Genomic DNA, 11,624 nt, shown 5'->3' with positions numbered 1-11,624 from the left:
ACGTGTCTCCCCAGCTCTCGCCGCGGCTGCATCCCGCCCTCTCGATCCCGAGGGCGTGCGGACGCTGCCTTTTGGGAGCAACCGAGGCTCTCCCGGGCTTGCTGCTGTGGGATCAGAGGGCCCTTGCGCCGCTTGCTGCTTAGCCTGCTGCTGGACCAGCTCCACCAGTGTAGGGCGGGATGTGGGATGTGGCCAGTTAACGTGAGCTGGCCAAAAGAGGGGCCTAGTCGACATTCCTTCCCTTTCTGACTTGCTTCCTTGCCCCCTCGAACATGTAAAGTCCTTCCCCAGCACGGTACATATGTTCTATTTCCCTTTACTTTTCAGTGTTTCCATTGCCAAGGCCCCTAAAGGGCCCCAGTCAAAACTTCTGATATTTCTAGTGCTACCAGACAAAAGACTGGTAGTTCTAGGAGTTTGTTCTTCTTGACAGACATTTTCCAGATGCACCACCTTTCCGATGCAGCCAGTGGGTCAGGCTGACCTAAGTTAGAGGGAAGGCTGTGACCATGCAGAAATCCCAGCTTCACCACTCGGTATTCTGGTCACGCTTTGCTTCTCGGAGAAAGCCTGGTCTTGCTCAGCTAAATGGGGTTGGAACAGCCTTCAAGTTTTGTGAGACTGCTAAAGGCTTCTAGCAGGCATGAAAGCAAGCGATGGTATATGCTACTGCTATGGTTGTATCTTACTCTAAAGTGATTATAATCTCCTTCATTTAGGCATACAGTGGGTTAAATAACAGTTATATGGAAAAGAGTTGCAATAGGGGTTGAATCAGAATGTACTTTGGAAAAAGGAATTTGTGTATTTCTTTTGTATAATGCATAAGAGTCCCCTAAGACACAACTTGCAAGATTTTCTTTAGTTTTCCATGGGGGGGAAAACAGAACAGGACCTAAAATACATTGTGATGAAAAGAAATGTTTGGGCTTTCAGGTTTTGGTATTTTTTTTCTTTTGTTTTTCAATTTTTTGTTTTAAATTTTGATTGCAATATTATGAAACATTAATGAAAATCTGCCTTTAAAATAGTTTGTTTAGCCCATTTAAACTGCAACCCATGAAACACCCATGGTTTTAATTGTGCCAAAACTTTGGAGAGCTGCAAATGAGCAAGACGTGTGAAGGAAAGACAGAGGAGCAGTAGCAGAGGCAGAGGCTATCCATGGGTCAGCAGTTACTCTTTTATAACACCTGACTAACACTGGTATTTCTGAAAATCCCTTCAAAGCTCATGCAGTGGCATAACTGAGTTCCAGCTGCTAAAGCTTCTTTTCTGGGCAAGTGCACAGCTGTGGATCAGCAGCTGAGAAAGCCTGGGAGCAAGGCTTGAGGTTCTCTTGGATGGGCACTTGGCACTCAGAATAGGAAAGGACAGATACTGATAGCACCACTAACAAAACCCACTGTTCCATCATCTTTCTTTTGTATCTCATTGTAGTTTTTGCAAGGTTTCTCTCTAACAGGGTGTGAATTTCATAGTGGTTATTCAACATGGACTAAGCAAAAATAAGTGTCTTTGCCACTGTTGAATGGAAACCAGTTTGAATTTCAGAGTAGTAGTAAAGCACTCCATCAGAATCTGATTGTTAACGTTGTCCTCATTCACTGGAACATTTAAAAATACCCAGATGGCTGATACATTTTTAGTTAAGAGTGAAGCTGGTAATTTCTCAGTATCACTTGTGTCATTTGAAGCTATCTTATGGAGATCGTTTTTAAGTGCTTTGTATGCTGGCGAAATTGCAGCATTATAAGTGGATGTGGTTTGTGTGATGACTTGAACTTTCAGATAAGGATGCAGGAGATGGGATAATAGATAGGCAGTATCTCAGTTGTGTCAAGTTCTTGTCCAGATGGGACCAGGCTTTTCTCCCTTTGTGCACTGATGGTTATATAGTAGCATGTTAAATCCGTAGAGCCCTGAGTGGTGGGATGATTATGTGGATGGGTACAGAGTAGGCAAGGATGTCATAAATGTCTCTTCCCAGCAGAGTTACAGTCAGCACAAGTCTGGTCGGCATCGTAGGAGACAGACTACAAGGCACAGACTTGAACAATATGTATATAGTGTGCCATCAGAGCACAAGTCATCTCTTGTTTCAGTGTGAAGACATGGATATATTTTACCAAGCCTGAGGGACAGTATTGTTTTATCCTTGTAACACAAATACTTTATCATTCAAAATGTGCACCATACGGGGAGGCTTAATCAAAGTCCCTGAGGGTGCCCAAACCCAGTGAACCGTGCAGCATTCTAAGTTTCTGACTTGTGAAGGGTGGGGTTGAGATCTCCATCTTGCAGTATTTATCTATGGAGATATGAACAACAGAAGTTTGCCACAGTGTAATGTTAATTTCAGTGGAATAAGTAGACATCAAAGTCAAGTTGATATGATCGTTGCTGTATAGCCATGAACCTGTAAAAGTGCTTGCAGAATCAAGCATAGAAACCTCAAACTGCACACTCCTGTGCTTTCTTATGCTTAAGGGTTAGCTGAACATGGCTGAAGAGTGTGAAGGCTCAGAGCATCTAATTCTGCTTCTAACAAGTGTAGTAGCATCCACAGCAGAGAAAGAATTGGAAAGTCAAGCCCATATTTATTTTATGTCAGCAAGTCTGAATTCCACTGAAAAGCCTAAAACTGTGAGCTCCTTTATGATTAGTTACTCAGAGACAAGGCGTATGTCACTATATTGTTTCCTCTGGCCACTGTTGCCTGAGATTGCTGTCTGTGCAGCAGGGACTGCTGAGACGCACCCAGGTGATATTCTACTTTGCCAAGCAACATGTACAGCCAGTTGGCCCCAAATAACCTGCAGCTCCATTTTGCTTTCATCTCATGTTAGGCAGTGCTGCTCATGCCATGTAGGAACGTGCAGGTGGTGTAGGGATGTAGCATAGGAATCTTTGCATGCCCAGTGGAGCTGTTATTTAATATTGCGTGTGTTTCTTTTCTGTCCATCTTTTCCTGAAGCCCTCCTTTACCTCATAGCCGTGCTGACCTGTTTGACCTGAGCAAAGACCAAGAGCTGAACCTCGCCTACATTTCTTCTGTTCCACATGGCGGCATTGAACAAGTTCGGATTCATTGGTTACTGGAATTAGTTGCTCTTAGGTAAGCAAACACCTCAAGTCAAAGTCTAGGAAAATGTGACACATTAAAGGGTCCAACAGGTGCTCACTTTGATGTTTATCTTAGCCTAGTTGCAAGCTGGGCATGTCTTTGCTTCCATGGAAGTCAGCTAAGTTCCAGCGGTCGGGGATTATTCTGGAGCTTTATGAGATGAAGAAAGACATAGTTTCTGCTGAGAAGCTGAGGGACTAAAAAGATGGCTTACTTTTTAGTCCTTTAATTCAGGAGATGGGAAACAGCAAAAAAGTCCAACAAAGGTTGATACAGGCCTGACTTACTGAGAGGTCCAAATGAAAGGTGCCACTAATCCTTCTGCCTGTCATAGGAGTTATTTTTTTGCATCCCGAACCCCCCTGTGTACTGCATCAATTGACAGGTCGTGAGAACTAAAACAGGGTGAATTCAGGTAATACCAGTTAATATCCTGTTCCAAAAGGTTTTAAAGTCCCTTTTAACTCAGTTTGAAAACACTCATATCAAGATGCCCAGTGGGAATAGCCAAATAGCCAGATGCCTAGAGCGGGAGCAATTGGTCTATGAGAGAAGACAAACCATAAAAACCCCATGAAAAGTTGTAATAGCACTTAAAAGTTCTGCCTGGCTCAGACTGTTGCTGAGCTGAGCATATTTACAATCCACATCATTGTTGCATCTGCTGTCCCAGACACAGAAGGATGGGAGTTTACCACTGTAGGGAAGCAATGGGGAAGGAGAGCTCAGACTCTGAAATGGCATGTGAGCAGAGGAGTAGGGAGTTTCAGAGTGTGCATTAGGAGCAGACTTCTTCTTCCTCATTAAAGTGTGCTTATGTATGTCAGTTTTTTAGGAGGGTGGTCAGAAGTCCTGCACGCAGGTAAGTGTTGCATCAGTACCCTAGAGTGGCCTCTCTTTGTTAGTCCATCTGTGAGTATAACAGGTAACAAGAGCTCCTTGCTCTCATCTTTCCCTGTGGAAGTTTCCAGTAAACACACTTTCATGTGTCTGTCTCCTTCTCTTACTGGTCTGTGGAGTACGTCCTCTTGGAGTGACCCACTGTCAAAGACAACTGTCACTGCTCACCACTACTGGAGTCCCCGTCTAAGAGATTTCTCCTGGGGGATGGGTTGGGTCTTTCAGGTTTCTGTAACCAATTCACTTAGGAAAAATCAATGAGTACGTTTGGAAAGAAAATAGCTGTATCTACACTTGGAGCTCAGAATCCCTTCTGCCAGCCTGTCATGGCTGTGGCATGTGTTGAATTGGACTTTCCAAATGACTGAGGGGGAGGAATGCATCCTGCGTCATGGATTCTGCTCAGCATTTGTGGGAACTGAGGCACTGAGTCTTTTAAAGTGGGATAAAATCCTTGACACTAGCAAAATTCTAGGACCATGTAAACATAGTAATCAATCAAGAAGTCCCCCAAAAACCTGCAGTGTCTCAAAGGTAGGATTCTAACCTTCTAGCCTCAATCTTTAGCCCAGCTTTGACAAGTAGAAATTAGAAACTGCTGCTGTTTAGAACCAAGCTAGAACTTCTCATTTTGCAAAAAAATGTGTATTTGTCAAAGACAAGAAGACATTTAAGTTGTGGAAGGACAACCAGTGGACTAAGTGTCAGCAGTTTTGGAAGGTGAAGGAGCATGGAGCCTGCGGACAAACACTGGGACTGAAAAAACCAACAGGAGCAGGAACAGAAGTCCAAGCAGAGAAGTTCAGTGCTGATGCTTGATTTTGTGCATGTGCAAATCTCTTCCTGAACCAGTGATTTCCAGAAGGATGTAAAGAGGTTTTGAGTGCAACCATCTGAGTGTGGAACTGTATTATGTCATGGGGTTGATGAGTAGAGAACATTTCTTGAAATGTGGAGATGGGCACTTGACTGAAGAACAGTACTTAGAAAAAACAGGGGACCAGGAGATAACACCTCTGTGGAAGTCTAACAGAGACCTTGCTTTTCTTCACAGTTGTGCCATCTGTGAAAAGGTACCATGTTTCTCCCAAGAACTAGATGTGCTCAAATAAAAGACTGCCACCTTCCCTTCCTCACTTCTGTAATGGTCTTTCTCATTATGTTTTATAATCCCCCAATACCAAGTGCATTCCTTTATTTTAACTTTTTCTAGTACAGCAAGCCCCCCTCTTCATCTTTTTCTTTTTTCTGAGTTAGCCCATTATTTCACCACCTGTGAAAGGATACCACAAAGCAAACTGTTTTCAGAGAACTGTTTTTTATTTTCCAACCAAAAGCATGCATTTGTCTCTTGGTCTTGTGACTCAGGAATGTTCATGATTGTGGGGGAACCCAAGGTGTCTTTCATGGACTGGAAAGTTTCCAGGTTGTTGGTTACCAGTGCCAGTAAATAGAGCTATTTTGACACCTAGACCACACATTCTGGCTGTGCTTCACTAGTCAACAAGACAGGACGCTTTGAGCTGAAGACTGTGGCTCTTTGCCCAGTTCCAAGGGACACACAGAGTCCACAAGTTAAGAATCCTTTCCCATTCTTATGTAGCAGTACTAAGCTCTGTCAGATACATGATACATGGTAAATCACAAGGCATCACAGTGAACAAAAATATAGTCAATCTACATGAAGCATATAACATTTCCTAAAAGGCATATAATGATTTTATTTCAATATTAGTATTAACCTAGTTGGAATTACAAGCCTATCCCCAGCTCCTCTCCAAGACGTGGTAGCTAATTTCTGGTAGATTAGGAGAGAAGAGAATCAGCAGTTTTTGTTAATTTTCAATCTTCATATCTTTAATCTTAGTATAACTCAGTATAGCAAACATAAATGTACCAGAAAAAGGCTTGCTTTTTTTAGTTACCTTTTACATACTCCATAGAAATAATTCACAGTCTGCCAGCATCCCCACATCATAGCACTGAAGCTGTTTCCCTGCTGAGTTCGACATTGTCCAACACAGTTGATTATGAGCCAGCTCTGCCAGTAAAACCTAAACAGGAAATTGTTCTTACGGTTTTTTCTGACCAATAGTTTCTTTCTTCATAGTATAAGTTGTGAAGTTTACCTTCTCTCTTATGCATAGTCTTTTCTTTGCTTAGGTATCCTTTGGTACCACACTTAAAATAAATATGGTGAAAAAGAGACTTCCCACTCCTAACTTTCTCATTCTCTTCATTCTTCTCCAGAGACTCTTGGAAGGATACACCTTCCATTGGGATTTCTCTTTCTTTTTTGTCTTTTAAAATGAGATTAATCTAGAGTTAAGGGTATCTTTGCATATTTTTTTCTTTATGTTCTATGTTGGTGGCTTGATCCATAAAGCTAAAGAAAGTGTTGATTGGTAGGAAGTTTTATTTGACTTCCATTGACAGCTTGCTTAGCACAATGGCCTAAGAGTGTCTATATTGATACTGTCTGGCAGTAACTCTTATAAACCCATTCCCCTTGTTAGGCCCAAACAGGACCTTAAAAGAGGTATTCCCTGATCAAAGAAGGGTTACAAACAAAAGCAGGCACAAAGCAATATTTTGTCCTTGGGCCCTGCTCACTTGCTTGTAGAACAGAAAGAAGCTAATCATACCAAGTAAACAATTTAAATAATAATGTGAATTGCTTTGTGACAGGAAAATACTGCTAATAGTCAACCCTTTAATCTTGTGTCAGGTGTATCTGTCAGGTTTTACTGCTTTAGCAGTACTAACAGTGTGCAGCTGATAGGCTTCTTTTGTAATGAGTGCATGAAAACGTCAGCACTGAATAACCTAATACTGTGCTAGTTGTAGTCCCAGTGAAGATACTTTTTGTCTTTTGGGAGTGCACTGCTTTTCCTCTAAGAAAATACTTATTTCTGAGACACAGACTCTGGGGCACTTGGAGAACCTCAGTTTGACTGTTCTTTCATTCAGTGACCTAAAAAATTGAAATGAGCAAGTCATATGATGTGTTGACTTTTTTTTTTTTTTTTGAATGGGACAGCAAAGAAATGGCTTCTGCATATATGGAACCTGTTTTTAGAGTCTGTTGTAAGAGGCACAGCTGTGATGGAATTTCCTTCCATGCTTAATGCTGTGTGAACCTGACATGAAAAAGGAGGGACAGCGAGCACAACTGCCTTACCTTTTGTGAAGGTAGTTATAAACTTGAGTATGAAACAGGATATTCTGCCCATGCCATGGGCCTGAACACTGAACACGAATTGTGTTACAATCAAAATCCAAGTCTGTTCTTATTTGTAAAGATATACAACAATACAACTGATGAGGGGAGTATCACATGACATAAAGCATAATGAACAGCAGTTAATGCAAATTATTATAGAAAGTAACCAGCCCTAGAAGACATGGTCTAGTAGACCTCAAATCAAAGATTAATATGATAGGAAAAAAATGCCAAACAAAACAAACAAAACCCCACAATGTGTGTAGTATGTACAGTGATGAAAGTTCTTCAACATAGAGGGATACACAAGTTACAAAGCATTGCTCTGTTTACTTGACCCATGTATGTTACTTGTAATACTTCATTAGCATTGCATCAGAGAAGACCAGCCAGGCAGTTCTGACTGATCCATCAATCCCCTTCAAGAAAACTCACAGATTTACCTTCCCACCCTACCCTATTTTCTCCTGTTTTTCTTTGAACCCAGGCAGGCATTTGTAGGAAGATGTGCTGCATCACAGCTCTGAGGTTTTATGTTTGATGGTCCTTATGTATCCCTGAATTAGAGTTGCATCTGCCCACCAGAGGCAACTTATTTTACAGGATGGTACAACTAGCTGGGTAGCTGCCAGTTAAAGCCATTAATTTTTCTTAATCCTGTTTATCATCTTACTAGTTACAAGATTGTGCATCAGAGTCATATTTCTTCCAGGATAATTAGGGGCATCACAGTCTTCAGTAACTAATTATGACAGATTTGATCCAATAAAACAGATGACTCCTGTGACTCCAAAGCCAGCAGTTTTTGGAAATGGTTGTTTTGAGAGGAACCTGTGATGGATCGTAGTTTCTTCTCCTGTGGCAGGTTATACTGTTAAGCCTGTGTGGTTAAGGAGGAGCGATATTCTACATTCCACAATATTTTATACATTTTATTTGTATGCAAACAGTGGGGACTTTTTTAGGAGTACACCTAGAATGTTTGGAAAGGGCAGGGCCTTGCAAGCCAGAATTTAAACCATTATGTGTCCAGAATGATGTATTGATTGCATTTTCATGGAAGTGGCTTAGCCTTCTTGACACAAGCCATTAAATCACTGGGAGAACAAGCTGATACTGGGCAGACCTTCCACCACAACAGTCCTCTGATATCCATGTTGGGTCACAATGATCATGGTACAAGGGACAAGTCAATCCCAAATTGTCTTTGCCTGCATTTTAAAGTGAAAATGGTAGTCTAACCTGTTCCACGCTTGTCCTGGACTGTCTCTCCAGTAGCTGCTCTATGTGACATATGACATAAAGTGAAGCTCTTAGGGGGGAATGGCTTTACACAGCCAACAGTGTGTCTGATAATTTACTTGTTGCAAACTGCCCCTCTCCGTCTGTCACTTCGTAGCGAATCATCAGCGAAGATGCAGGGTTAAACTGAGCAATCTGCTGAAAGCTTTTGGTCTTTTGCAAACAGCACAGCATTATGTATACTGTAGAATAGCATTTCCTGCATACATCCAAAATCTCTTCCAAAGTAACCCCCTCTTTTCAGAGAGTCTATCACTGAGGGATTGCAGCAAGCCAGGAGAACAGAAATGTTTAAATTCTTGTAGTCTTTCAGGATTTCCTTTAAAGTATTAACTCCAGTGGTGTCCAGAAATGAGATGGAAGAGCAATCTACAACAAGGGCTTGGAAATCAATTTGCTTAGGAACTAGTTGCATAGTGGTTTCTCCAATGCCCAGTCCATTAGCAGTTCTGTGATTTCCCTTTTTCAGATGCTGCTTTTCCTTCTTCTCATATTTCTTCCTTCTAGCAGCTTCTAGGTTAGGATCTAAATTGGTCAATCTGTACAGAGACTTTAGGAAGTAGTTTCTATTTGCATAGTAAAGTGGGGCCTCAAACCGAAATATTTTGACCTTTGGAACAGTAGAGAGATTTTCATATTCTAAGTCATCCTCATAAAAGCTTGTGTCTTGGATCTGACCAAGCAGGGCTGTCCGTGGCCGCTGGGTCCGAACAATGATGCATAACATGGAGAAAACAATGCCAACCAACAGCCCTATTTCTGTGCTGACCAAGGCAGAGGCAGACATGGTAACTACCCAGACAAGTGTGTCCACCTTATTCACATGGTACCGTGCTGGCACATCTCGGAACTTCCTCAGGGCTCCCCGAAGGCTGACAATGATAATACAAGCCAAGACACACTTCTGCAAGGAGTAGAATAGAGGTGCCAGGAAGAGCAGCACCAGCAAAACCATCATTGCACTGATTACTCCAGAGATTTGAGTCTGGCAGCCTGTAGATGTTTTGACGAGTGTTTTTGCCAGAGCTGCACTGGTTGCAAAAGAGTGGAAGAAAGAAGGAATGATGTTGCAGAACCCCACAGCAAACATTTCCTGATTGGCTCGGATGGTGTAAGCATATTTCTTTGCAAACATTTCGGAAAGGGATACAGTGAAGACAAAACTAACTATGGCAAGAGGCAAAGCATCTACAGCAACTCGGAGCATTAAGTTGAACTCTGGTACCTTTGGAGGGATAAATCCTGTTGGAATAGCTCCAGAAACACTGGATGCATACACTTCATTTAACTTACCATAGTGTGACACCAATGTTGCCACAACAATAACTACCAGCTCTGTGGGAAGAGGAAATTTCAGTTTATGCTTATACCGATCTCCGAGTTCCTTAGCAGTGACCAGCACCACGATACAAATGGCACTTGTGATGACATCACAAAGGTTAGCCTGAGAAATGTTCCGGAAGATGTTAATCCAGGTAATAACAAGCATCCCATGCCCTTGGCTACGTGGAATTTTTATTCCAATCAGATACTTCACTTGAGCTGTTAAAATGGTTAAGGAAGCACCAGTTGCAAAGCCATCTAGTACGGATTCAGATAGGTACATAGATACGAAACCCAGACGGAAGATCCCCATTAGAACCTGAGGAAACAGAAAAAGAAAAAAAAAAAACCAGCAAATAAACCATGAGCTGTAACCATTGCTGCAAATAATTAAGTACAGATGGGGGAGAACTAGCTGGAGGTCAATAGCTTTTGGCTATTTCAGTCTTGAAACAGGAATTATCCTTTATTGTTTCCAGTCTGCTTTTAAAACATGTGATTCCTTTTACTGTTGTGGAATGCTACAAACCCAAGAGGTGAATGAGGAGCTTGAGACAGGGTCAGTCAAATATTTATCTGAAGTGGCTTGCCTGATTTTTATTTCCCATGCAAAAGAGCAGTGGGTCCAAAATACTTCTATTATACCACAGTCAGTTTTCTTTTTTCTCTGTCTTAAAGTGAATAAAGTTAAAATGTATGGCTTTTTTTTGTAAACAGAACTTGAATGACACCAAATAAGATCCCTACTTTAGCTGTTGTATTAAACAGCTTTTAATTTTTGCCCTCTGGACAGGAGGGAAAATGGAGCACAGACAGCCTTTATGGCATGTCTAAGACCAGAAGTGGCAGAACAGCTCACAAACTCCAGGATTCTGTCCTTAACTAGTTGATTCTCCTTCTTTAGAAAGTTTTGGAAAATCGAACTTCACAAGGGCATTTTGTTGTTCATAAATGTGACGTGAAATTCCTTACTACAACAGGAAGATAGCTAGCTCTTTTTTAATTGATATATATATATATGTATATATATATATGTATGTTTACACACACACGCGCACACACACACACAGTTAATAGATAAGTATGTTCATGATGCTTCCTTCTGTGTTCTCTTGATATCCTTGTGATGGCAGCATGTTGACAAGTGTCAAGGAGTCCAGCACAGCCATTGTCTGAAAAGTAGGTTAGTCAGTCGATTTCTCCTCTTGTCCTTTCTTTGAATTATCTTTTGGACAGTTTGTTAGAAAATAGCACCCCTAGCAAAACACTGAGCTGCACATTCTGAACTTGTAGAAGTAGATGAGTAGGTCTACCCCTCTATTAATATATCTAGGGACAGAGAGTTATTTCTTCATTGTTGAAGTACACAGCTACCTGGGAATTTCCTATATCTGTATTGGGGCTCATTGTCTCATGAAAGCAACAAGGCCAAGAAGCAGTAGAGTATCAAAACAATGGTCTTTCAGAAGACTCTTGTTTTACCTGTGTTTGCTAGTAGCTAAGAAAACTGCTAGCCTCATGGTGTCTCTGAGTTGCCTACAGTTAGGTTTCCTGGGGAAAGCAGTCCTAGGTACATTCAAATGAACTGATGATGTATCTCATTGAAAGACAGTCAAGCCAAAGCTTAGGTCATGTAAAAAAGCTTCAGGAACTTCATACCTTGCCTCTGGATGTCAGCAACCACTTACCTGATACACTCCTGCCACGAATGTCAAGGCTGTAGCAATGCCGATAGCATAAACACCCTTT

At 41.6% G+C, this 11,624-nt stretch overlaps 2 protein-coding genes across 2 annotated transcripts in view; one reads left to right on the top strand and one right to left on the bottom strand.

The window, feature by feature from the left end:
• The first annotated feature begins 2,950 nt into the window (after positions 1-2,950).
• Positions 2,951-11,624, top strand: part of IDUA (iduronidase, alpha-L-) — a 42,779-nt gene continuing 34,105 nt past the window's right edge. Inside the window, exon 1 of the mRNA XM_017735391.1 lies at positions 2,951-3,118. The gene's annotated coding sequence lies outside the window, so the exon portion shown is untranslated. The remainder of the gene's footprint in view (positions 3,119-11,624) is intronic.
• Positions 5,329-11,624, bottom strand: part of SLC26A1 (solute carrier family 26 member 1) — a 6,758-nt gene continuing 462 nt past the window's right edge. The window contains exons 2-3 of the mRNA XM_017735336.1: positions 11,564-11,624; positions 5,329-10,194 (exon numbers count right to left, since the gene is read on the bottom strand). Coding sequence (XP_017590825.1) covers positions 8,674-10,194; positions 11,564-11,624 — 1,582 coding nt within the window. The 3' untranslated portion in view covers positions 5,329-8,673. The remainder of the gene's footprint in view (positions 10,195-11,563) is intronic.

The sequence above is a fragment of the Corvus brachyrhynchos genome, unplaced genomic scaffold, assembly GCF_000691975.1.
Source record: "Corvus brachyrhynchos isolate BGI_N302 unplaced genomic scaffold, ASM69197v1 scaffold22, whole genome shotgun sequence".
Classification (NCBI taxonomy): Eukaryota; Metazoa; Chordata; class Aves; order Passeriformes; family Corvidae; genus Corvus; species Corvus brachyrhynchos.
The sequence above is the reverse complement of the archived record's forward strand: the minus strand, read 5'-3'. Positions and strand labels throughout refer to the sequence as shown.